Raw genomic sequence first — 25,618 nt, forward strand, 5'->3', positions numbered from 1 at the left:
GCTAGGGAGGTCATGATGATCAGCCCAGACTCCAGGCCGTGCCCTGGCTTGGCCCGGTGGGTTGAGAGCTATGAAGCTAAGTGTGAGCGCCGTCAAGAGACCCGAGAGAGTCGGCGCTGCCGCCCCAACGTGACCACTTGCCGCCAGCTGGGGAAGGCGCTGCGGACTCAGCACAGAGAGCAGCTCCAGAGAGCCCGACAACAGCAGTTCTTCAGGAGAAGGAACTTGGAAGTGGAGGAGAAAAGTCAGGCCCGGCATCCCCAGGCTAAGGAGCAAGGTCCCTCCAGGAGGCCAGGCAGAGGGACAAGCCAGACAAATGCCCTCAAGGAGCTACTCTTCTGTGTCAACAGAATCCCATCTTCTGTACAGCAGGTGGGTCATACCCAGACACATACTATGTTGTGGGGGTAGAGGGAACACCATGGGAATGGATGGGTTCAAGGCCACTATCAAGGGATTAAAAGTCCCCTCTTGTACAGCCATATAATAATATACTATTAGTACATTTGCATGCATTAACACGCAAATGTTATGCACATTAGCTTATATGACATATCAGCATATAATACGTACATGTGGACGTATACATATATAACATATTAGCATATGCTACTATATTAGCATACCTATATCATAGCATGTATTACTATGCTATGGTAATCTGCCATAGTGCCCAGAAGTTAATAACAAGCCACAGAAATATACCTTTAAAGCCATCTGTGAAGCTGGGCATGGTGGCTCACACCTATAGTCCTAGCTACTCAGGAGGCTGAAATCTGAGGATTAAGATTCAAAGCCAGCCAGGGCACAAAAGGACCTGAGACTCTTTTTTTTTTTTTTAATTGTAATTAATAGAAGGATTACATTACATTCACCAGATAGAAGGTGCATTACTTCACAAACATTGATAACCCTTCTCATATTTTTTGTCCTGATTTCCCTCCCCCCACCTCCTCCCCTCATCTTGTTTTCTCCCCTACCCTATCCTATTTCAAATAAACATATATATAATATACCAGATAACAAGGTAAGATACTGTAACAAGATGAGATAACCAAGGGACAGCAAAAGAGATGAGAAATAACATAGTACATTAACAACAACAATCACACATTATATGGCTCTTGTTTCCATATAAGGACCTAAGACTCTTATCTCCAGTTAACCTCTGGAGAACGGGAAGTGGGGCTTGGCTCAAGGGTAGGGTGGTAGCCTTGAGCTGAAGAGCTCAGGGACAGTGCCAAGGATGTGATCAAGCCCCATGACCCCCCCAAAAAAAAGAGAAAAAAAGAAAAAATTTTAAAAAGCCATCTGTGAAATATGAATCATAATGATTCTAGCCACTTGCACATTCAGAGGAAGATGTTGGGATGGTTTTATTTGCTTAGCACTTTTTTGTTTTGTCTTTACCTTCTAGGAGAGAAAAAATAATTACAAAAATAACCTCATTGGAATGTTCTTCTCTATTGCCTGCATACAGGCCTATATACCACATTGAGTGGTATGCAAGTGCACACAAATGTATCAACTGAACTGTGATAGATTCAAGGGGGAATTCCACTAGCATGCTTCCTTAGAAAGGCAAAGTCAATGAAATAAATACCAGGCAGGGGGTAGTTGAAGGGAGTGGAGTGGGGCCAAGGGGAAAGAGGTACAGGAAGGAAGAAGAAACTAAAAGAGAATTTAATCAAAAAATTGGTGTAAATTCTGCAAAATTAAATAGTGAGGGAAGGAGTAGATAGGTCAATGATGGGTGAGAATGTTGACAGGGATGACATTGATCAAGGTGTCTTGTGCTCATAAACTTGTCTGTCTTGTCCTTTGTACAACTACTTAAAGATAATAAAAAAAAGAAAAACTAAAAGAAAAAAATAACATCATTGCTATATCTAGTATCGGTCAAATTTCAGCCATCTATGCATACCTTCTACCTGTCTTATAATTTTCATTCAGCTCTCATCCATCAAATATTTTGAAGGCTTGTTATATTTCAGGAACACAGGCCAGTCATCTTGATGCCTCTACACAGACAGACAGACAGACAGACAGACAGACACACACACACACACACACACACACATTTTCTTCTGTAAGGCTACAGTTCCTACTTATCTTTTTTCCTTGCACCATTCTGACTCCATTACATTGCCTGATCCAGGAAGCCTTCCCTGGCTTCTCTAGGCTACCTCTGCTTTCTGTGGGCCTGTGAGATAATGAAGCTAAGTCTATGTAACTCACAGAGAATACTAGTATGATCCAGAAAGGAACAGTAGACTTTTTGAATTTGTTTCAACATGAATATAAAAAGAGCACTCTAAATTGTGACAACCCCACACTACAGCATTCTCACGATAACTACCTACTTTGCCTTCTCTTCACACAAAACCTCAGTGATTCTGCAGCTTTAGACAAGGGTGAAGGAAGCAGCTTTCAATCTTCATTGCACTGGCAGGGAACTGAGACCAAAAAGGCAAGATCTGAACCCAGATTATTTATTCCCAACTCAGATTATTTATTCCCAACTCAGACCGTTTGGATTACTATAACAAACTCCCATACAGGGTAGCTTAAAGAATATACACAAAGTTAGTTCTCACAATTCTGGAGTCTGGAAGATTCCAGCAGATCTGAAGTCGGGCGGGACACTTCCATATATACACATTGTATTCACCCAGGATGGAAAGCAGGCAAGGATGCAAGCAAGGTCTATCATGTATCTTCTGACAAGGGCACAAATCTTATTCATGAGGGCTTCACTATCTAACATATTTATTTCTCAAAGGCTCTGCCATTAAATTGGGAGTTGGAATTAACCAACCCAATCACCAGTTCCCCTTCAAAATATCATCTGGAAATTTCTTCTAATTGATTCTTTTTTCAGTATCTCTCACTTGCTTTCTAAGGTGACAGGAACCAGCTCTCAGGTGTCACCAATTCAGCATCATCCTTCCACAAGTATCCAGGGAGATCTGTCGACTCATCACTCCTCACAGACTGGGGCCTTTCTACTACAAGCCTCTCCCACCAAGAAGCCACACAGACACCACCGGGGTAAGAGCAGAGCTCCCTCATCTGTGGAAAATCCTGCCTATTAGCCCAGCTCATTAGCAATGGAAAGTCTCTGCCCCTTCCCATTTCTGAATCACTTTATCCTCTGTCTCTCAGGCACGCAGACAAAGGCAGAAAAGGCACAGTCAACAATTAAGAATGATGCCAGTCAGCAAACCGAGTGAGTTCCTGACATGTTTATGCCTCTAGCCTTCATACATCTCATCCATTTCTCGTGTGTGTGTGTGTGTGTGTGTGTGTGTGTGTGTGTGCGCGCGCGCGCGCGCGCGCGTGTGTACTCTAGTGTGCCAGTACTGGGGCTTGAACTCAGGGCCTGGGTACTGTCCCTTAGCTTCTTTTGCTCAAGGCTAGCACTCTACTACTTGAGCCACAGTACCACTTCCAGCTTTCTCAAAGCTAGAGCTCTAGCACATGAGTCTGAGCACCATTTCTGGCTTTTTCTATGTATATGTGGTACCGAGGAATCAAACCTGGGTCTTCGTGCATGCTAGGCAAGCACTCTACCACTAGGCCAAACTCCCAGCCAGACTTCCAGTCCTCAGGTCTCTCTCTCCAGAGTTGTTAGGATTACTGGTGTAAGCTACCAACACCCAGCCATTTATCTTTTTTCATCTTTAATTGACAAAGAGAAGTCCCTTCACCATCCTACTTGCTTTCCAGAAAGGATCCCAGAAGCAACTGCTTCCTAACTTGCTTGATCTTTTGGCTCACTGTCATGTTTTGTTTTTCTCTTCCCAGTTATGGAGTTGCTATTCTGGATAAGGTAAGAAAATCATCACTTTGAAGAAGCTAGGTCAAATGGCTTCTAAGCCCTGACATTCTGGTATTCCCTGATATACTCACACTGGGATGGAGGGATATCTTCATGGATTACCAGAGGGTGTTGAGCATGTATGCAGGCTTAAGGGTAGGTACCATGTCAGACTTAACACTCAGAGAGCTGTCACCCAGGAGCCAGCTAAGACCCTAGTTCTACATTCTAGTATTTCAAGAGACTGAGTCTTTCTGAATGTCCCTTTTCTCTTTCTTTCTAGGAAATCATCCAGCTTTCAGAGTACCTCAAAGTAAGTGGCCTGGCAACCTCTACAGTCACTGTATCCCTTCACATACTCCAGCTTTCTCATCCAGGTTAATATTATCCTCTTGCATTTTGCACTTCAGGAGGCTCTACAAAGGGAACTGCTCCTAAAACAGAAAATGGTGGTTCTCCAAGACTTGCTGTCTACCCTGATTCAGGCTTCTGACAGCTCTTGGAAGGTAAGTGATAAAAAATCTTTGGATAAAGCTAATGTATTTCTGTATGTACCCATTGCATTTTTCTTGGCATACCATCTAGCAAGAACAGAGACTGTCTTACAACTGAACAGTATGTTGGGAGCTAGTTGCCAATGCCTCACACCTGCAATCCTAGCTACTCAGGAGGCTGAGATCTGAGGATTGTGGTTTAAAGCCAGCTCAGGCAGGAAAGTCCATGAGACTCCTATCTCCACTAAAGTACCCAAGAAAGCTAGAAGTAGAGCTGTGGTTCATATGGTAAAACACTAGCCTTGAGCAAAATATCTCAGGGACAGAGCCTACGCCATGAGATCAACCGCAGAACTAGCCAAAAACAAAGAAACAAAAAATGTATACTAGGATGTAACAAGAGGTATGGGAAGGGAGAGCATGGTTAATGTCTGTGATTTTTTTTTTCATACCAATATTCATCCACGCCAGCCTGCCCCCAGACATGAGTGTCAGAGTGGGAAAGGACCTTAGATATCATCTAGTCTCATCTCATTTTTCCCCTGAAGAAATAAAGTCTTAAAGAGGCCAAGTAACTTGCCCAAAGTTTCATAGCTAGTTAGTGAAAGAACTGGAACCTCAAAAGATCAGGACTCTAATTTTAATCTATTATTTCTATACACATTCACAAATCATGTTCTTCCTACAGAGCTCTGAGACAGCATCAGAAATAATGAGATTGTTTAGGCAGCACTCCTGCATTTACAGAATTCATGATTTTGTACAGGAGACAGATGCCTAAGCAATACAAAGATAAGGGGGGAAACATGTGTTCAGGATATACTACACTAAAATCTGGAATGAATGATTCCCAAGAAGAGAACCAAGGGAATGTCTATAGTTATGGAAATATTTGCCAGGCAAATGTAGAAGCAGAAATAGTAACTTAGGCAGGAGATAAAAAGCAGGCAACATATAGTGGTTAGATATTATAGAAAAAAATGGTTCTTCATCTTCATTTATAATCCTAGGACCTTTTGTACTATTTTCTTAATTACTGAAATTCCAAAGTGCTTTTTATATTTATCATATTAGAACATGCCTCTTAATAATTACAGAAACTTAGAAATATTTATTAATTTTGAACTAACAAGGCAAGGGCAGGGCATGGGTGGCTCATACCGATAATCCTAGCTACTCAGGAGGCTGAGATTGAGGATCGCAATTTGAAGACAACTTGAACAGTAAAGTCCGTGAGACTCTTTTTTTTTTTTTTTTTTTTTTTACCAGTCCTGGGCTTGAGCTCAGGGCCTGAGCACTGTCCTTGGACTTTCTCAAGGCTAGAGCTCTACCACTTGAGCCTCAGCACCACTTCCGACTTTTTTCTATGTATGTGGTACCGAGGAATCAAACCCTGGTCTTCATGCATGCTAGGCAAGCACTTTAACCACTAGGCCAAATTCCCGGCCCCAGTCTGTGAGACTCTTATTGCCAATTAAGCACCAAACACTGGAAGTGGAACTGTGGCTAAAGTGGTAAAGCAAAAAGTGGTCTTGAGCAAAAAAGCTCAGAGACAGTGCACAAGCTCCTTCAAGCCTCAGGACCGTCACAAAAAATAAACTAGTACTAGTAGTAGTAGAAGTAAATTATGATATACAAATATAAAATATTTTGCTCCCAATACTGGGGATTGAAACTAGGGCTTAACATTCTACTACTTGAGCTACACCCCATTTCTTGTGAAGGGAGTAGCATTGTTTTACATTTTTTCACTTAATATCTACCTGAACAAAAGACTGCTAAATTCTCCTGTTTTCAGGTGGGTTCAATTTCTTGCAATACATTCATTTGATGTCTGTGAAGCAAAGTTGATTACAAATACAATTAGTCAAAGAAAAGAAAGGCTGAAGATCATGTAAAAGGGTCTCAAGGACTCTCACGGATTTTTCAGACTCCGTAGTAAAACTGGTATGTTCATATTTTCAAGCAGGATGATGCTACTACTGATAGGATATAGTAAGACGCAGCATGAAACCCAGTAGCCTCCATAAACATTGTGCCCTACCAAGAGGACGTCTTGTGCTTAGACAAAGGAACAAGGAGAAGGTAGGAGACAGAGCCAAGAAATGTGCAGTGATATTTAAAGGACTTCTCAAGCTCAGCATTTCCTCCTCACGGCAGTCACTGAACCTGGAGTTGAGAGGAAGTCATTTACATTGGCAGAGCGCGAGCCTGGAGCAGACAGCAGTGTGTGCCAGGTGGTTTCCGGTGCTGCACCAAACTAAGATCATCGCACTCACAATTGTCCAACAGACATTTGATAGGTTCCAACTTGCTGCTGGACCCTGTGCTTCAAAAGTAGAGTCTTGGCTCTTAAGGAGGAAGACAGAGTGATATAATGTACTCTACAACAGTATGATACAATGATAGTGGTAGTTAGGCATTGGTGACTTACGTCTATACTCCTAGCTACTCAGGTGGCTGAGCTCTAAGGATCAAAGTTCAAAGCCAGGCCAGGCAGGAAAATACATGAGACTCTGATTGCCAATTAACCACCAGAAAATGAGAAGTGGAATGTGGCTCAAAGTGGTAGAAAACTAGCTTTGAGCAAAAGAACTCAGGGACAGCACCTAGGCCCCGAGTTCAAGCCCCACAACTGACCAAAAAAAATTATGACAATTATATAATGTGATACAGGGAAGAGGGAAGGTTCCACTAGCAAGAGGTCAAAGTAGCTGAGTCCTGAGGGATGTGCAGCTTTCAGTCAGCACAGAAGTAGAGTAATGGACAAAAGGAGTAAAAAGGAAAAGAACGTTTAAAGGAACCAGATTGTTTCCTAGCCTAAATATCAAAAAGCATGGAATGTGACTGGAATATCATAGTACTAAAGAAAGAACCTCAGACAGCTTTCAAATTATGAGACTGGAACCTTTTTCTGTTGAACAGTTCAACAGAGGGGGGTGGTCATGGGGTTTGAACTTGGCCTAGGGGCTGTCCTTGAGCTCTTCGGCTTAAAGCTACTGCTCTACCCTTGAGCTAAGCCCCACTTCCTGTTTTCTAGAGGTTAATTGGAGATAAGATTCTCTCTCAGGTTCTTTTGTGCCTGGGCTGGCTTTGAACCTTGATCCTCAGATCTCAGCCTCCTGAGTAGCTAGCGTTATAGGCCTGAGCCATTACACCTGGCTTATTTTTATCTTTTAATTATCTTTAAGTAATGTATACAGTATCAAATTTAAAATAGTGTATGAAACCCCTTTTTAAAGGGAAGACACATTTATACACATGTGCACACTCTTGTGTGACTGCAAACTTTTTGAACGCACATGAATACATGCTGTCTCTAGTTTGAGAAATGCTGCTCTAGGCAAGAAGCAGCTGATTTGGGTCAAAAGTCCCACATTTAGCACCTTACAGTGTGCTTAACCCTTATCGTGAAACTAAATTGAAAGTTAATTATCAGTAGTGGGGTTTGTTGTTTTTATTCTTTTGTTTTGGTGCTAATCCTGGGTTTGAACCCAGGGCCAAGGTGCTGTCCCTAAGCTAGCTAGCTTGTTTGCTTGCTTTTCTTTCTTCCTTCCTTTTTTTTTTTTACTTTTTTGCTTCAGTTGTGGAGTTTGAATTCAGGGCCTGGGCCGTGAGCCTCTTTGTGCTCAGGTCTAGTGCTCTACCACTTTGAGCCACAGCACTGCTTCTGGTTTTTTTGAATACTTTATTGGAGATAAGAGATTCACCAGAATTTTTCTGCCCAGACTGGCTTTGAACCATTCCTCAGATCTCAACTCCTTCTTAAATAGCTAGGATTACAGGTATGAGTAGCAGTAGTGTTTGAAAGTTTCTCCAACAATAAGGACCCTGGCTCTGAGTGGGGATGGGAGCAGTAGAGACTCAACCTAAATAAGCTGCACTCAGAACTTGAATTATAACAAGCTTGGTGGAGATGAGGAAGATATTTTAAGATCCATGTCTAGCATAAACTTCAAGGAGAGTTTCACCCATTCTCCAGCCATAGAGCAGAAGTTCTCTGGTTTTGTTTTTTTCCCCTCCCTATTCCAACCCCTCCCAATCCTCACTCTTCTCCATCCCCACCCTCTCCCATTTTTTTAAACAAAATAGTCTCCAGCTCTTCCATTAAGAGCTCCTACTTTTCAAATGTGATAAAGGAACTCTATCACTCCATGAAAGCTTCAACTTCACTGGAAGGACAACTCTTGTCAGATACCTTTGTGGTGTCTGGAAAGATAATTAGAATAATAATAAAATATTATTGAATAGAGTAATAATTCAAACCAGGACTTGGACATCCAGCCTGGTTCACAGCTCACTTTTTTCATTAGGCCACCCTGAGTTGAACCTGCACGTGTAGTAATGCTCCGACTGAGCTATTAGAACCCCAAGGATAAACACACCATTGCTTCCATTTCTAAATGGAATCCTCATGTAGCCCAGGCTGCTGCTGAGAATGCTGTATTGGTCACAACCTTCAGAGTAGAAAGTATTTAACCAGTTGATAAAAATTCAATAGGCATTGGGCAATACAAAAACAAGAACAGGATACCATTGGGTTTTCAGATCTGCAGAGTAGAGTCACGATCTTGAGATGACAGAATAGCAGGGGATTGGTTACAAGTCCTACGCAACCTCTGCTACAACAGACGAGCTGGGGCTGGGTTTCTGTGGTGAGTTGGCAGTGTTTCAGAGAACAGAGAGGCGGGAGGGGGAAACTAAGCAGAAGCGGGAGCTGAAGCCCTCAGACTGGCACCATGTGTATATGATTTCGATTTTACTTACAATTAACTGTGTCCTCTGGACTCTAGGCTCTTCTGCCTAGAAGGTCAGAAGCAGCCCTGTAAGAAATGATTCTTCCCACATACTGTAACTCTGGGCTCCAGTGCAGAGACAACTGGGGCTCAGATCAAGAAACTACATGGCCCATTTGCAACAACTTGGCTATAGCTTTCATGCCTGCCCTGGGAAGTCTGGGAAGGCAGAGCTGTGCACAAGATTTTGTTCAAGCCCCAAAACTTGGGTGGCCCTTTATCTCCACTGAAGGGACCAAGTGAATTGTCTAGTATTGCAACATGAACGGAAAAGTAATCTAGGGTTGAACTAAAATACAAAAGTAGCCAGACAAGGCAAAATGTTGAACAAAAGCCATACTACAGGACAGAGGAGGGAGGAAACTATTCAAAAAATTATAGGAGGCTGCAGACATTTGTCAGTATTTGGGTCCTGTTTTCTTTTCGAGTTCCAACAAGACAGGCAATCCTTAAACATGGTGGGTTTGATCACATTCTTCAGAAGAATCCAGGCAAAGGAAAATGCATGGAATCGGTAGATACAAACCAGGGCAGATGGGTGGCACCAGCTGATTTCAGGACTTGAGGATGAATAGGCCACTTGGGGAAGGCAGCAGATTTACCACTTACCCCAAGGCTCAAACAGTAGAAGTCTTTGTCCATCTCTTTCATCTGTCCCCAAGCCCTGTAGTTATTATAGATGCCATATCCCTGGCTTTCCAGCTCTCTTTCTCTCCCATGAGACATTGGGGAAAAACATTAATAGCAGGAGTCACTTAAAAAACTTGGTTTTGGCAAAGTTTTTTGCTTTTGCAAGGCCAAGCTGAGTAACACAGGAAGCTGAAAGGGTGGGGGCACCCCTCCCCCCAACCCCCATGGTTAGAAGAATTAGTCAAACTAGATCAAAACAGGAGTTGTGCTGTGCAATACCACTTCCTGCCTCCCCAAGGCACCCCAACACTCATCTAAGGACGTAGACCTGAAAAAAGAGGCCCTTCCTCTGTCCCTACTCTGTTACAGACCTCAACTTCCATGAGGATTGAAAACATCCAGGCCTCTGACTGAGAGGATCCACAATATCCCAGTCAGAAGATAAGTGGAATTTCTAGAAACCACAAGCATCCCACATGGCTTGGATGAAAAAGTCAGAGAAAGAATATGAAAACCAGTTACTGGTAACAAGGCCCATGGCTATTTCTCTGGGGAACTTGCTATCCTTGTGGCACCTCAAACCCTATTTCTCCCCACCCTCGCCTCTGCCCCACTGCCAAGACCCTCCTGAGAATAACATCCCTACCTTGCAAAAAGAAGGAAGTATATATGTAGGGAGGAAAAAAGGCAGGAGGTGGCTGGGAGTTTGACCTAGTGGTAGAGTGCTTGCCTAGCATGCACGAAGACCAGGGTTTGATTCCTCAGTACCACACAGATAGAAAAAACCTGGAAGTGGTATGTGACTCAAGTGGTAAAGCTCTATCCTTGAGAAAAGTCCAAGGACAGTGCTCAGGCCCTGACTTCAAGCCCCACAACTGGCACAAAAAAAAAAAAAAAGCAAGAGGTAAGTTGTTAGCAACTCAGCTGAAATGTTGAAAAATTTAAAAACAGAAGGTCTTATCCTGCCCACTTTTTTCTTTTCTTAGACAGTTCAAAATGCTGTTACCTAGATGCACAAGGCTCCAAGTTCTACACTCAGCAACACACAAAAATTAAAAAGGCATTGTATTCCAGAGCATTGGTAGCTCAAACCTGTAACCCTAGCTACTGTTGAGCCTAAGATCTGAAGACCAGTGTTCAAAGCCAGCCCAGGTAGATAAATCCAAGAGACTTATCTCCAACCAACCATCAAAAAAGCTGAAAGTAGGGAAGTGGCTCAAGTGGTAGAACATGAGGCTTGAGCTCTTAGCATCCAGGCCCTGGGTTCAAGCCCCATAAAAAAAGAAAAAGAAAAAGATTGGTTTCTCCTCGGGTTAATGGTGTCTATCTTTCCTCTTTGTTTCCATGTGGTCCCTTCTTATTCCATCCTGGTGTCCTGATCTCCTCTCTTTATGAACATATCTCCATGCTGAATTACTGCCCAGCCTAATGGCCTCATAGTAACTTAATTAGTTCTTTAAAGACACAATACCTAATTCATAACCAGTTATTTTGATATTGTTTGCAAGAATTCTATGAAAATGGTCTTATTAACTTCCAAAGACATAGGAAAAAATGATAAATATTTAGCTGATTGAAAATTAGCAAATAATTCTAACCTAACAGAGCTTTAGCATAATCAACCTTCATGATACAATAGCCATGTAAATAATATATTTAAATAATAATTTTAAAAGGAGAAAAAAATTCTGAATAATGAGATTATGGGAGTCAGAATTGCCCACGAGAAAAGAGATGCTTTCATTACTGTATTCATTTACTTATTTAAATTTTTGGTATAAATGCTGATGCTTGTTCAGGGTAACTTTTTTATTCAACTAGCTTTCACCACTTGAGAAACACCTAATTGGAAATAAGAGTCTCACAGATTTTCTTGCCTGGGCTGGCTTCAAACCATGATCCTCAGATCTTAGTCTCCTGGGCAGATAGAATTACAGGCATCTGGCTAATGTATTTTGTAAATGTATTTTACTGGAAAGGACAAAAATATGTATTTAGTTATATATAATTCAAGTATAACTTAAAATTAAATCCACTCCATTTATAGATATAAAGTCACATAATAGAAAAAAAAGACAATACCAAATATGGACATATTCTAAGGTACTGAGGATTACAGCTTTCCACATATAAATGGATGAGGGCATATAAATGGATAAACAAAGGTGCACAATTTTGCCATAAGCAAGACAGAATCCCTATTTTCCCAGGAAAGGGGGACCCCCATTATCTTTACTGGCCTTACTAGCCTGTTCTTTTTTTTATTTTGGGCTTAGCATCAGTACTTGGGCTTAACCTCAGGACTTCATACCCTAGCTTGGCTTTTTCCCCTCAAAGCTGGTGTCCTACCAGCTCTACTTGAGCCACACTTCCACTTCTGACTTTTTAGGGGTTAAACTGGACATAAGAGCTTGGATTTGTCTACTGGGGCTGGCTTCAAACCATTATCCTCAGATCTCATCATCCTGAGTAGTTAGAATTACAGGGTGAGTCACTGGCAACTGACTTTACTGGCCTATTTGTTCTATATAATACAGGGGTTCTATACAGATGTGGGGTGCAGAAGTGCCTATAGGGGAAGAAAAAAGGACATCTTAGAGGTGTTCCTTCCAGTGACTCTCTCCTATGGTCCCTGAGCCATTTGCTAAAGAACCTCAAGGTAAAAAGAAGACTTGGGGGCCAGGAGTTTGGCCAAGTGGTTAAAGTGCTTGCCTAGCATGCATGAAGACCCAGGTTCAATTCCTCGGCACCACATACATAGAAAAAAGCCAGAAATGGTGCTGAGGCTCAAGTGGTAGAGCTCTAGCCTTGAGAAAGTCCAAGGACAGTGCTCAGGCCCTGAGCTCAAGCCCAGGACTGGCAAAAAAAAAAAAAGAAGAAGACTTAGGAGGCCAATCTGAATCGTCCTTGTCTAGTCCAGAGTCCCATTCAAACATCCTGCTGTCACTTCTGCTCCCCCTACTTCCTGAAATAAATTAGTAACATGAGCATTTTTGAGCCATGTGTCAGGCATGGGCTGGGAATAGAGTACATTTCTTTGCAGATCGTATTTTGTCACAGGCTTATTATCTCCTCCTATTTTCTCTAGGGACAACTTAATGAGGACAAACTGAAAGGCAAACTGAGGTCCTTAGAAAACCAGCTCTATGCTTGTACCCAGGTAAGCATTCTGGAGGATGTTTCCAGCCCATGAATCTAAAAGTAAAGCGTGTACTTGAATCTTAATCTTACTTTCTAGGAAAGTGCTACCAGGTATGAATTAACATACCTATTCTGTTTGCAAATTTTTCATTTTAGTCTCTATTATATGAGTTCTGCATCCTCCCCTCTCTTTCTCCTAGTATCCACCCCTTTGCACCCTGGGAAAGAATCCAGCACTAAAAATGTTATGGCCTACTGGAAAACCTAGAAAACTCCCGCAACTATAGAAAATTACTTTTGATAAATATGTGTAGTACCCTGCTAACTCCATAGGTCCCAATATTCAAACAGATTAGATGTTACAAGAAAGTTCTGAAAAACTGAGTTTTGTTTCTTAGTTTGTGCACCCTTTAGAAGAAAGGTACAGTATTGCTCTTATTTTTTGTTCTGGGACCTTATATAGTGTTGGGGGCCGAGCAATGCCATTCTAATAACTTTCTGCTGAGACCTGTAGTAGGGGTAAACAAGTGGACCTCTTTATCCTGCCCACCTGTTGTGCTGATAGGCTCCCGCACCCAATATAAGGAGGGGAGTTTTAGAGATTCCTGCCTTGATGAAGCTGCGTGGCGTTTCTGTTTGTGCTCCGGAGAAGCAAGGCTGAGTGCGGGAGGACAGTGGGCCCTCTCCTCTCACAGCTTGGACTGGTTGGGGTGTGCTTTTCCCCATCCCTCCTCAGGAGGGACTGGGGATGAAGGACCCCGACAATATAGCGTCAGTAATCTCTTCATCTGACCTAATCTCGGCTTACAAAAAAAAATCAAGAAATCTGATTCCATGCTTAAGAAATGGTAGATGCCCAACAAGTGAGAATATGCAAAGTATGAAGCTAGGAGGAGAGGAACAGCTGGTGGACTTTACTTATGCGGAGTGAGAGAAAGTAGCATTGGACTTGCCATCAAGAATCGTTTATAATATGACCTGCTTTGTTAAGCTCTTATGAACTTAAATATGCCAACCAGGCTTTTTACGTTTAATATACTTTTTACTAGATTATATATTTACAAACATCATAACAGGAAAAATAGAAATAGAGGCAAGATATTTTTGAAAAGTCTAACATAAGAATGCAATTAAAAAAACAGTGCAATGAGAGGAACATGTTTTCCACTTACCATAAATTAGACTCAAGGTGTTAAAAATCTGATATATACCAGGAGTTTGGCCTAGTAGTGGAGCGCATGCATGAAGCCCTGGGTTTGATTCCTGGGTACCACATACACAGAAAAAGCCAGAAGTAGCACTGTAGCTCAAGTGGCAGTGCTAGCCTTGAACAAGAAGTGTCCAAGGACAGTGCCCAGGCCCTGAGTTCAAGCCCCAGGGCTGGCAAAAAAAAAAATCTAGATATATGTGTGTTCATATTAATAATGGGATATTTAAAGGTGTGTTTGTCTCCCAAGTATTGTCATCCTGTAGACAGTTCAAGGCATGATGGTATACCATATGGAGCACTTCAGAAATTCCAATAGCATAATAAGCCAGAACTTTGATACTCCTTGTGTGTTCTTCAGACCATCGGCAATGAATGACCTTTCTGGAAACCATTAAAAAGCTAAAAGGAAACTTACTGATAGAGAGTGCTGAGGCCTTGAAAAATAATAGTAATAATCAGAATTATGGAAAGGAGGAAATCATTTAAATCACTGTTAGAAATAGATACTTGGAGGGGCCGGGAGTTTGGCCTAGTGGTAAAGTGCTTGCGTAGCATGCACGAAGACCCAGGTTCGATGCCTTGGTACCACATACATAGAAAAAAAAGCCGGAAATGGTGCTGAGGCCCAAGTGGTAGAGCTCTAGCCTTGAGAAAGTCCAAGGACAGTGCTCAGGCCCTGAGCTCAAGCCCAGGATTAGCAAAAAAAAAAAAAAAAAAAAAAGATACCGAATTAGAATCTGCATTTCAACAAGGCCCCTAGGTGATATGACTGCACATTAAAATCTGAAAGCTATAATCTTTATGGTAGAATTTATGCTGCACAACATGAAGTATAAGTAATATTGCCATAGGTCAGATTACTTAGAAGGAAAGAAAATTAAATAGGAGTTTTCATTTTGAGCTTAATTAAAAAAAATTAGGGACTTCGTAGTTCCTAGCTAAGAAAATTTTGAACTAATCATGATTATGAAATTAAGCCAGGAATAGGACATAAAATAGAAAGGTCCTACTAATTTCATAGGATTTTCTTCCCACTTGGTATTTTAAAATATCTTTCTCATAATGCCACATTTTAGTCAAAACAGCAAATATATATTGCCCAGTTTGGATAGTCAGACTTGGTAACATAGCAAGTCCAGTACTTAGAAAAGTAAAAGTGACAAGTCTAAAGTGTTAGGCTTACCTGCACTTAATACTGTCTTAACTTTAAGGGTGGCAAATACCAACCAAGGATTTAAGAGACTAAAATATAATGCAGAGTGCCAGTCCACTCATTTTCAACTGGGGATGAAGGATGAAGCTTGGCCAGTAACCAGCATGGTTAAGTCCATGTATGTCTTCAACAATCACTCCTGGATTTGTTTTGTTGTTGTTTTAACAAAGGTTTCAATAAGCCAGCTATCAGTGGCTCACACTTTAATTCTAACTACACAAGAGGCTAAGATCGGAGGATCTAAGTTCAAAGCCAGGCCAGGCAGGAAAGTTCATGAGACTCTTATCTCCACTAAAACCACCAAAAATAGGCTGGAAGTGGAGCTGTGGTTCAAGTGGTAAGCACTAGCCCTGAGCAAAAGAAGTTTAGGGACAATGACCAGACCAAGAGTTTCAAGCCCCAGAACTGGCACCCTCCCCCACAAAAAAAATCCAAATACATAAGACCCAATCACATATAAATAGAAAAATTTCCGAAGACCTCAAAACTAAATGGAAAGTGTTCCTATTGATTCCTAAATTTCCATTATCTGGATTACTGCTTACTCTCCAGGCTATCTAGAATTGATGGTAATAGCTGCTTGCCTTCTCCACAATTATAGGACAAAAAGATGAAGGGCATAGGTAGAGCCAGGCTCTTGGTGAATTTGCAAATCTGTTTTTGTGTTTTCCCTGTTACTGAAGCTAAGAGGAGTATTTTTTAAATGCATTCATTTTAAAACATTTATTGAGTTTACCAAAAAAATTCAGTTCTCTGGGGCTATTTTTGTTGTCGGTTTTCTTTTTTTGGTCAGTCATGGGGCTTGAACCCTGGGCCTGGGCACTGTTCCTGAGCTCTTCAGCTCCAGGCTACCACCCTAACCCTGAAGCCACGGCAACACTTTGGGTTTTCTAGTGGTTAACTGAAGATAAGAGTCTCTTGGACTTTTGTGCCCAGGCTGGCTTTGAATCTCGATCCTCAGGTCTCAGCCTCCTGAGTAGCTCGGGTTGTAGGCGTGAGCCACTGCACCCAGCAAAGATCTTTTCTTTTTTTTTTCAGCAGAAACAGCATTTTTCCCTACTATAAAGCTTCAGTATCAGTAAGGGAGAAATACTTTATTATTTTCAGTAGAGCAGAACAATGGAGGCTGGTAAGTGTACTATGCAACTGAATACTTAGAAGGATCACTTCATCCACAAGAAGTTAGGAGGATGGAGGTAGTTAAGATTTATCTGAACTGATGCTTGAATCTTGAACATGAATAAACAAGGTGAAAAGAGTGAGAGGCCCTAGGCAGAAACGGTGATTTGAGCAATGGAAGAGGCCAAAAGGCATGGTGCTTGGGGAACTCTACCTGCAAGCAGTTCAGCTTGGGTAAAGTAGGACAAAATAGCAGCCTGGGTTGTAAGCTGCCAAGTCAAGGAATTTGGACCTGATCCTTAGCAAATAGGAAGTAGCATGATCAGATCTGTACAAATGCAGATAAGAAGAGTATTCCATTAACCTATATATTAGTGTTAGAGTCTGAATTAAGGAATTATCCAAAAGGATGGAGAGGAGACGGATGTCAACTGTTTAGGAAGCTGACTTGATAAAGCTCAAGACAAACTGATTTCTGAGTTAGGAAGAGAAAAATTGATGACCCCCTTGGCTTAAGGATTAAAAGACTGGGTAGGTGATAATGCTAGGCATGAAAACAATGGATTTCAAAAGCCTTTGGAAAGCCTAGGGTGCAAGCCCCAGGGTGCAGTTTCAAAACCTATGACACTCACCTCTCATGGCCTAGGGGATCCCTGGAAAGAAGATGCCTATCAGATAATGGTATCTCACTGGAGGCAAGGACCAAATTCTTTTCATGTCTGTATCACAGGTCTTTTGGTACATGTAGGTTCAATGTGTATTTGTTGAATTGCATCACATTTTTAGAAATATTCCCCTTGGGGAATGAAAAAAGTACTATTAGAAATGGAAGACCAGAAACACAGCTATGAGCAGAAAGCCAAGGAGTCACTGCAGAAAGTGCTGGAGGAGAAAATGAGTGTGGAGCAGCAACTGGAGAGCACACAGGTAGGGATGCAGTGGTCCTTGAGCTGACAACCTCAGGGATAGCTCTGGGAACAACCCTTCTTCAGTGGAGAAGGCTTCCACCAGAACCAGCTCTCTGCTCTTCCTCAGCGGTCCCTAGCCCTGGCAGAGCTGAACTGTGAAGAGTGGAGAAGCCAGTATAAAGCTCTGAAGGAGGCCTGGAAGACCCTAGGGATCCAGCACAGTGAGCTAGAGAATCAACTCCACATCCTCCAGTCCAAACTGCAGGTACCAGGGGAGGCGGGCTAGGGTGAGAAAAACTGCAGAAAGCACTGAGCTTTTAGTTCCTCACTCAACTGCCCACTTTGTACCAGACTCACTGTTTTAACTCTGAAATATAAATCTGAGTTTAGTAAAGATACCTGACCTGCTCATGCAAATGAACTGTTCACTGAAATGACACTATCCCAATGCAAAAAGCAGCCCAACCCTTTGCATTTCTCATGAACTTACTCATGTCTTACCCCAACCTACTATATGAACGCCTTCTCAGTAGAATAGCAGTTTAGAATTGCACATAACTATGTGTGTACAACAAATACCACTAATTTGCTTGTGGGGTACTAACTCAGCCTGAGAATGCATTTTTTTAAGTGATTAGAGTGGACTGTTGGCATGAGTAAATGTTCCAAGAGTTCCAATCTGCTAGCTCGGAAAGGTAACCACCTCCTAATTCTTGGTTGTCTCATCTTTCAAAACGAAGGTAGTAAGCCAGGCTCATGCCTATAATCCTAGCTACTCAGGAGGCTGAAATCGAGGTTCAAAGCCAGCCTGGCCACTAAAGACCATGAGACTCTTTATCTCCAATTAACCACTAGAAAATGGGAAGCCTTACGACCGGGAGGAAAAAAATGAAGGCTACAGTACTTATATGATAGGATTGTTGTATGGATAAAACAGTAATCCATGCAAAAAAAACTTGATATAATGCCTGGCACATGTAAGCATGCAGTACATATTAGGCATTGCTTTGTGGAGATTTCACTTACATGGTTTGGAACTTTGAGGGTCTACCCTCAAAGTTGATCTTTACAATTTTTCTGAAATGGGTCTCTCATAGCATTTCGATAAGAAAACATGTATGAAACTTGTTAAAGGAGAGGACCTCCCTTGGCCATTATGCATAGCATGAACAACTCAACCTTTGTCCTTCTTCCCACCACCTGTAAGGCAATTTGTAAGCAGGTGTGGGGGACTGTTAAGTCTTAATTATGTGTGGAAATGGCCCTATTCCCCAGAGAAAATGAAAACATACAAAAGTTATACTCGGTATGTCTTAATCTAGAAATTTATCAAGGTGGCCAGACATGTCCCTTGTGGATGAATATTAAAAATGGAATGTACTGTTATAAATGTTAAAAGAAAGCAAAACGAAGAATCTCATGTTTTCATTCCCCTAACATGGTTTGTCCAAATTCAGCCATTTTCTGTGACTTTCCTCTTCCATTGGACTTCTCCCCATCTCTACCACGCACTAACCTGCTGTTGTGCTGGCCCTTCCTCCTTGCAGGGAGCTGACAGCAGAGATGCACAGCTCAATCAGGCCCTGAGACTTCTGGAGATGGAGCACCAGGAACTGCAGGCCAAGATTGAATGCCTACAAGGGGACAGAGACTTGTGCAACTCCAATACCCAGGACCTGCAAGGTATCCTCCTCCTCAAAAGCCTCAGGAGCATAAGGAACCATAGCAAGTGAGCTCAGAGAAAGAGGCTAAGGGGGGAAAAAAAGCTTCAGCCTTCGTTTGTTTGGCCTTATGATTTCATTTTTCCTTGAGGGAAGGGCAAAGCTATTTTAATCAGCCAAGACAAAAATTAATCTTGCTGCACTTGCATGAGCTCTCTTCTCCAGCCCATCCCCCTGGCTAAACCACAGCTGCTCCCATATTAGTCATGTGTCAAGGCCACATTCCTAATTTGAAAGGGAAAGGTCAGGGGAGACACTTGGCAGAATGAAAGCCTGTGCCGGCTGGGAAAAAGAACCAGAGTATAAATACAACTCTTAGTTCAAACCCTGTGGTGCAGACCCTTAGTTGTTGGTAAGATTCTTGGTTCCCGTTTCCCTCTTCAGAATGAGACAAGCAAATTATCCCACTTGACTATCAAAGACCACAGACAAGGCAGCACTTATTACTGATTTCCAGGTGTTGAGTTCATTAAGATGGCTTCTTCGAGTTCAGTTTGCACTGTTTCATTTTCAGATCAACTGAAGAGGTCAGAGGAGGAAAAACATGTCCTGATGACCAGAGTACAACAACTGCAGAGTAAGTTTCCTTTACAGAACCTCAAGTTGGCTCAAATAGCTTTTGGTGCATCTGGGGTTCCAGGTCCTCAAAAGGGTATTTGGAAAAGGGAATAGAGACCCTTACTTTTAAAGTCACTACTTTAAAGTAGGGTCATTTTCATAGCTCTTCACACATCACATCTTAGCCTGTTGTTTTTTATTTGTTCCCTTCCTATTCTTAACCTTACATGCTAATGTAACCACTTGCATTTCTGTCGGAACTGGACAACTAAAAAAATATTAGGAAGACTGGGCATAGTGGCTCGCGCCTGTAATCCTAGCTACCCAGGAGGCTGAGATCTGAAGATCTCAGTTCAAAGCCAGGCACTAAAATCTGTGAGACTCTTATCTCCAAGAGTAGGGCACTATGGCTCAAGGGGTAGCGTGGTAGCCTTGAGCTGAAGAACCCAGGGACAAAGCCCAGGCCCAGAGTTCAAGTCCTACAATAGACAAATATTAGCAGCCAGGAGTATGGCCTAGTGGTAGAGTGCTTGCCTAGCATGCACGAAGATCTGGGTTCAATTCCACAGGACCACATATATAGAAAAAGTAGGAAATGGTGCTGTGGCTCAAGTAGTAGAGCTCTAGCCTTGAGGAAGCCCACAGACAGTGCTTAGGCCCTGAGTTTCAAGCGCCAGAACTGGCAAAAAATCGTGTGTGTGTGTGTGTGTGTGTGTGTGTGTGTGTGTGTGTGTGTGTGTGTACATAATCCTGTCTACTCAGGAGGTTGAGATCTGAGAATTGAGGTTCAAAACCAGCCAGGCCAAAAAAGTCCCGAGACTCATTTCCAATTAACCATTCAAAAACTAGAAGTGTCAGATCATACACTATCCTAGAAGTGCCAGATCATACTCTAAAAGTTATCCAGCCACTGAGCTGGTGGCTCACATCTGTAATCCTAGCTACTCAGACAGCTGAGATCTGAGGGAAAGTCTGTGTACCATGCACTCACAGGCCACGCCCTCTCAAGTGTGCTTACATACTTTGCGCATAAAGGTAGTAGCTTGTTAAAACTGACATTATAGAAGGAAAGGTTCTCCCTGCTCCCCTATGCATACCATGTCCTAATGACTGTTGGATGTCTGCTACAAACACTTTACATCTTTTATTATTTCAGTTTATTTTTGTCTGGCATGGGCTTGAGCTCAGGGCCTCCATGCCATCCCTGCGTGTTTTTGCTCAAGGCTAGCATGCTAGCACTGTGAGCCACAGCTCCACTTCTGGTTTTCTGATGGTTAATTGGAAATACGACTTTTCCTGCCCAGGCTGGCTTTGAACGGTGATCCTCAAATCTCAGCCTCTTGAGTAGCTAGGATTATAGGCATGAGCCACCAGCACTCAGCTAGTTTACATCTTTTAAAATTGATACCACTTGAGGCCAAAAGGTTGTAATACTCAAAAGCAAGTTGAGACACATTAAGAATCTTCAGGAAGTGGAACAAGAGATAAAAAGAAGACCTTTGTGCTAGTTTTCTATACCTGAGTCAGAAGATCCGAGGGAAAAACATGTCAAAGGAAGAGGGGTTTGTTTGGGTTCAGAGGTTTCAGTCCATCATGACCTCAAGGTGAGGTCAAGGTCAACTTGTCATGCATTGGCTGAAAGGACATATAGGAAGCTGCATTAATTTAAAGGAGCAGGCAGCATGTTCATTTCTACAACACAAAGACCTTGAGGAGCAGCATTAGGGAATTGCCTGGTTACTGCTAAATGAAGGAATTGTGGGCAGACGGAACAAATGAAATTGTTTCAACAGCGTGATCATGAGAGAATCCCATGATTGTGTCTGTGAAAAGGAAGTTCTAGAACATGTATAATGTGAAGCTATTTACATCAAAACCAAAATGTCAGGAAGCGTGGATGGAGCATCAGTATCTGAGAAGAGAATGGGGAGAAGGATTTTTACTTTTTTACTTTATGAGTTGTTTTTTTTGTTTTGTTTTGTTTGCCAGTACTGGGCTTGAGCTCAGGGCCTGAGCACTGTCCTTGGACTTTCTCAAGGTTAGAGCTCTACCACTTGAGCCTCTGCACCACTTCCAGCTTTTTTCTATGCATGTGGTACCGAGGAATGGAACCCAGGTCTTCCTGCATGCTAGGCAAGCAGTCTACTACTAGGCCAAACTCCCGGCCCCACTTTATGTTTTTAATATAGTATTTAAGTTGCTTTTCTACCATACATGTGATTCAAATTGTAAAGAAAACGTTCAGCTGGCAAAGCACAACATATGTACAAAAGATGTAACTAGGAAAAGAATGTATTTGCTTCCTATCATGCTGTTTTTAACTGTATTGTGGCTAGTTTTACATCAAGATTTTATTGCATATACTTTTTAAATAAATCATTTTTTTCCAGAAAAAACTAGAAGTGTCACTGTGGCTCAAGTGATAGCGAGTACTAGCCTTGAGCACAAAGAGGATTTAGGGACCTAGGCCCTGAGTTCAAGCCTCACAACACAATTTTAAGTCATCTATATTGAAGATGTATAGGTCCTTTCCTAGCCAGATATCATAGTGCACACCTTCACTTAAAGATATCAGGAGGCTGAAGCAGGAGAATCACAAGTCCAAATCAAGGTGTCAGTAAGGTTGGTTTCCCCTGAAAGCTTTGGGGGTTGGTCCTATTCCAAGCCTCTGACAGATAGCCATCTTCTCCTTCTGTCTCTTTACATTATCTTCCTGGATGCATTCAAATTTCACTTCTTATGAAAACCCCAGTATCTGGATTTGAACCCACTTTCCTGACTTTTTTAATGAAGGCAGACTCTTATCTCCTAGAAGGTCACATTCTGAGGTATTTGGAGTTAAAATTTCAACATATTGAATTTAAGGGATAAAATTCAATTTTTAACAGATGGGAACATCTTTAACAATTATGGTTCTATGCAAAGATCTGGCAAGAGACTCTTGGAAATTAAGTCTGATAGCACAGGCAAATTATTTGTGTTTTCCAACAGGTCTGCTTCAGAATCAATCCTTACATCCTCAAGAACAGGAGAAACTAGTACAGAAAGGTCAGCAAATTTACTATCATGAATTCTAAGATAATACCTCTTTCCTATCTGGAAGTCCCATCCAGTCCTGAGAGTCTTGTCATGGCAAGGATATAAAGGAGTCTTAAGGAATGGTTTGATCATTGGCCCTGAGAACACTTTAATTAATTGCCCTTCCATGCTGGGAGATACATAAACTGTGAAAAAGTATCTTCTACTTTCTCTGGAAAATCTTTGTTTATGTTAAACATTGCAATAAATTAATTTTGAAGTCAGGGTTTCATGTCAATTTTTACACACTCGACTATACAAATCACAATTGATTTCTCAGCCCCAACCCATTAAGTATTCAAGTGTCATCTAAGTTAAGCTCTCAATAGTATGTTGCCCACACTTCCTGAAAAGAATTCCTCACTCATTTGGAAGGGGCAATTGCTCCTCATTTACCACAACATGTTTTCGCCTCGCCATTTCTGGTGTGACATAAAAGTTACCATGTCCACACAGAGGGGATAAAACAATAAAGGTATCTGGCCATATATACGGGATTAAAACAATAAAGATAAAACTAACAATAATCCAGAACTTCTAATTCCTGGTCTAATGCTCTTTTCATGGAGATTAAAACTAAAGAAAATCCTAAAATTTGAATGCCATCTTCAGAAACTTGAAATAAGGACACAAGGGAAACTGAGTAATACAGATACATATAGCAAAATCACTTGAAAACTAGAAACTACATAGCATACAACCAAAGAAAATCAGTAAGTATTCAACATTAGACAACACTGGAGATAAGAAGAAAAGTAAGACTCCAGTTATCAAGTGAGCAGGGAAGATTCCAAAGGGGTTTTTTCAAGTCAGAGAATTTTATTCTATTCCATCTAGTCAAGGGCAAGCCCTTCCCAATTCCTTTCTACCCTGACTTCCAGAAATTCTCACTTGGTAATGAGGCCCTTTGACACAGGTGTGGGCCTTACTGTCACTGAGAATCTGGCTGCTTTTTTAGATGAGGTTTTACCAGAGTGGAATTCAAAGCCTTCACCCAATGAAGTGAAGCCTGAGGGCGCAGGGAAGGAAAATGACTACGATCTTAGAGACCAGCTGCAAAAGAAGACTTTGCAGCTCCAGGCCCAGGAAAAGGAGGTAAGACCATGTCCTTGGCCTGTGATGGTTCTGGGAAAACTGATGGGAGCCAGGTAGAGGGCAGGACTTCAGAATTTAAATTGTGAATCAATGGCCAGTGACTTGTCCATATTTCTCACTTCCTTATTTATGCCAACCCCTATTCAAGGTCTTATTAAGTAGTTTCCTTAAAAATTCTACTTAAACTCAAGCACATTTGAAAAGCACATTAGTTTCTCAAACTCTGTCCCAAATTGAATAAGCTTTCTATAGTATCTTAAGCTCTATATAGTGTCTTTTAACTAGTAAAAAATTTTCCTATGTACATACTCACAAACATCACATGCACATCTCTGGAAGTATAAGCAATTGATTTTGGGAAAGAAATTTGTACTAAAATCACTTCTAGATATTTTGTATTATAAGAACTCCATTTTGGGGAGAAGGGGAGGGGTAAACCACCGGCACACACACAAAAAAACCCCACTTGTACAGACAGTTAATGAGAACGTATATACATGTATTAAATGTAATATATATAATCAGTCATTCAACTGAACACATTCCATACAAAACTAGGTGAGATAGCAAAAAGACAGATGGAAATCTGTGATAGGCTGGGAAAGAAGAATGTTCATTCAAAAGAAGTGAAAGGAGCATCTTACTCAGAGCAGCCTCCCCTGCCTGGGTCTATCCCAGACAGAACTGGTGGTAATGACTTTGTTGATATTCTCCCCAGTGCAGAGAACTGCATTCAGAGCTAGACAGCCTCAGTGATGAGTACATCTCCTGCCTGCGCAAGCTGCAACACTGTCGAGAAGAGCTGAGCCACAGCCAGCAGCCGCCTCCGAGAGTAAGAAGGTCCATCCTGCACAGTCCTAGACAATGGTGGAGTGGGCCTTCTTTTAGCCAAATCCTACAGATCAAAGTTATCAGCCCACAAGATCATCAGGTTATCCTGTCCTACTCCACTTGGGTTTATACTATGCTGACAGGATAGCAAGAAACCCTGGCTCATACACCCAAGCCCAATTTTCATGAAATTCTTAGCCTGAAAGGAAAAACTTACTACACAAGTCCAACAACCTCAGATAAAAATCCAAAATGTAAAATGTGATGAATCGAAAACTTTTTATGCACTGACATGATGCTCAGAAAGTTTCAGAGTGGGATAGGTTCAAGTGGAAAATACTTGTGTTGGCATGTCCCTGAAGCCCTGAATTCAATCCCCAGTTCTGAAAATAAATGAACCATGGGGTTAATGAACAAAGGAACAAAATCTTGGATGTTGTAGCATTTGGGATTTTGTATTAGGTATGTTGAACTGGTAAAGCTGATGCAAAGGTTACAAAATGTGAAAAAAAAAAAATTCCTAAATCTGAAGTACTCTTTGTACAAGCAATTCAGATAAGGCATACTGAACCTGTATTAGCTCAAGGAAAAAAGGATGTTCTTTTAGGCTTCAATGAAGGCAAGAGGACAGAGAGAGAAGAGCAAAAGTATTGAGGGACATGAACAGTTATCTTCACTCTTGATTGTTCATATCAGTATTCAAATGTCTGGCCCCTCTATATAATTCCATGCAAGACAGATCACTAGTGAAGTGATTTTATCAAAGAGGAAGTGACACAAAAATGTTTCCTTCCTGCCACCGATCCAAGATTTTTCACTGGGATACAAAAAGGTTATTTTTGCCCTTTTCTCCTACTCATATCTGCCTTCTCCTGTCTTCTCCCTCCAGAGGCAATGTGACCGATGGCTCCCAGTGCTAATAGTGGTGATTGCTACAATGCTAGCAGTGTTCCTGGCCAACAAAAACAACCCGGTGGTCTGAATAGCCTGCGATTGCTGCCTGG

At 41.7% G+C, this 25,618-nt stretch overlaps 1 protein-coding gene across 2 annotated transcripts; it reads left to right on the plus strand.

Annotated features, from left to right (window-relative positions):
* Positions 1-25,596, plus strand: LOC150038955 (TRAF3-interacting JNK-activating modulator-like). Of its 2 annotated transcripts, none has more exons than XM_090328118.1 (15): positions 1-372; positions 2,904-3,051; positions 3,166-3,229; positions 3,808-3,832; positions 4,104-4,133; positions 4,231-4,326; positions 12,829-12,900; positions 17,210-17,350; positions 17,459-17,596; positions 18,879-19,014; positions 19,567-19,629; positions 22,602-22,658; positions 23,647-23,783; positions 24,502-24,615; positions 25,504-25,596. In XM_090328118.1, exons 1-15 carry the CDS (start codon positions 13-15, stop codon positions 25,594-25,596), a joined length of 1,674 nt encoding a protein of 557 aa, XP_090184244.1. In that variant the 5' UTR covers positions 1-12. The 2 variants fall into 2 exon arrangements, with proteins under 2 accessions (XP_090184244.1, XP_090184245.1); XM_090328119.1 differs by having other exon boundaries at positions 228-372; positions 2,882-3,051.
* Positions 25,597-25,618: the final 22 nt, after the last annotated feature.

This window comes from Megascapheus bottae, unplaced genomic scaffold, assembly GCF_031878675.1.
Source record: "Megascapheus bottae isolate mThoBot1 unplaced genomic scaffold, mThoBot2.hap1 H_1, whole genome shotgun sequence".
NCBI lineage: Eukaryota > Metazoa > Chordata > Mammalia > Rodentia > Geomyidae > Megascapheus > Megascapheus bottae.

Excerpts from the sequence above, each read along its gene's own strand:
- LOC150038955 (XM_090328118.1), top strand. The coding sequence starts at position 13 with ATGATGATCAGCCCAGACTCCAGGCCGTGCCCTGGCTTGGCCCGGTGG. Across the intron at positions 12,901-17,209 it reads AGCTCTATGCTTGTACCCAG|AAATATTCCCCTTGGGGAAT; the intron begins GTAAGCATTCTG and ends TCACATTTTTAG. Across the intron at positions 19,015-19,566 it reads CAATACCCAGGACCTGCAAG|ATCAACTGAAGAGGTCAGAG; the intron begins GTATCCTCCTCC and ends TTTCATTTTCAG.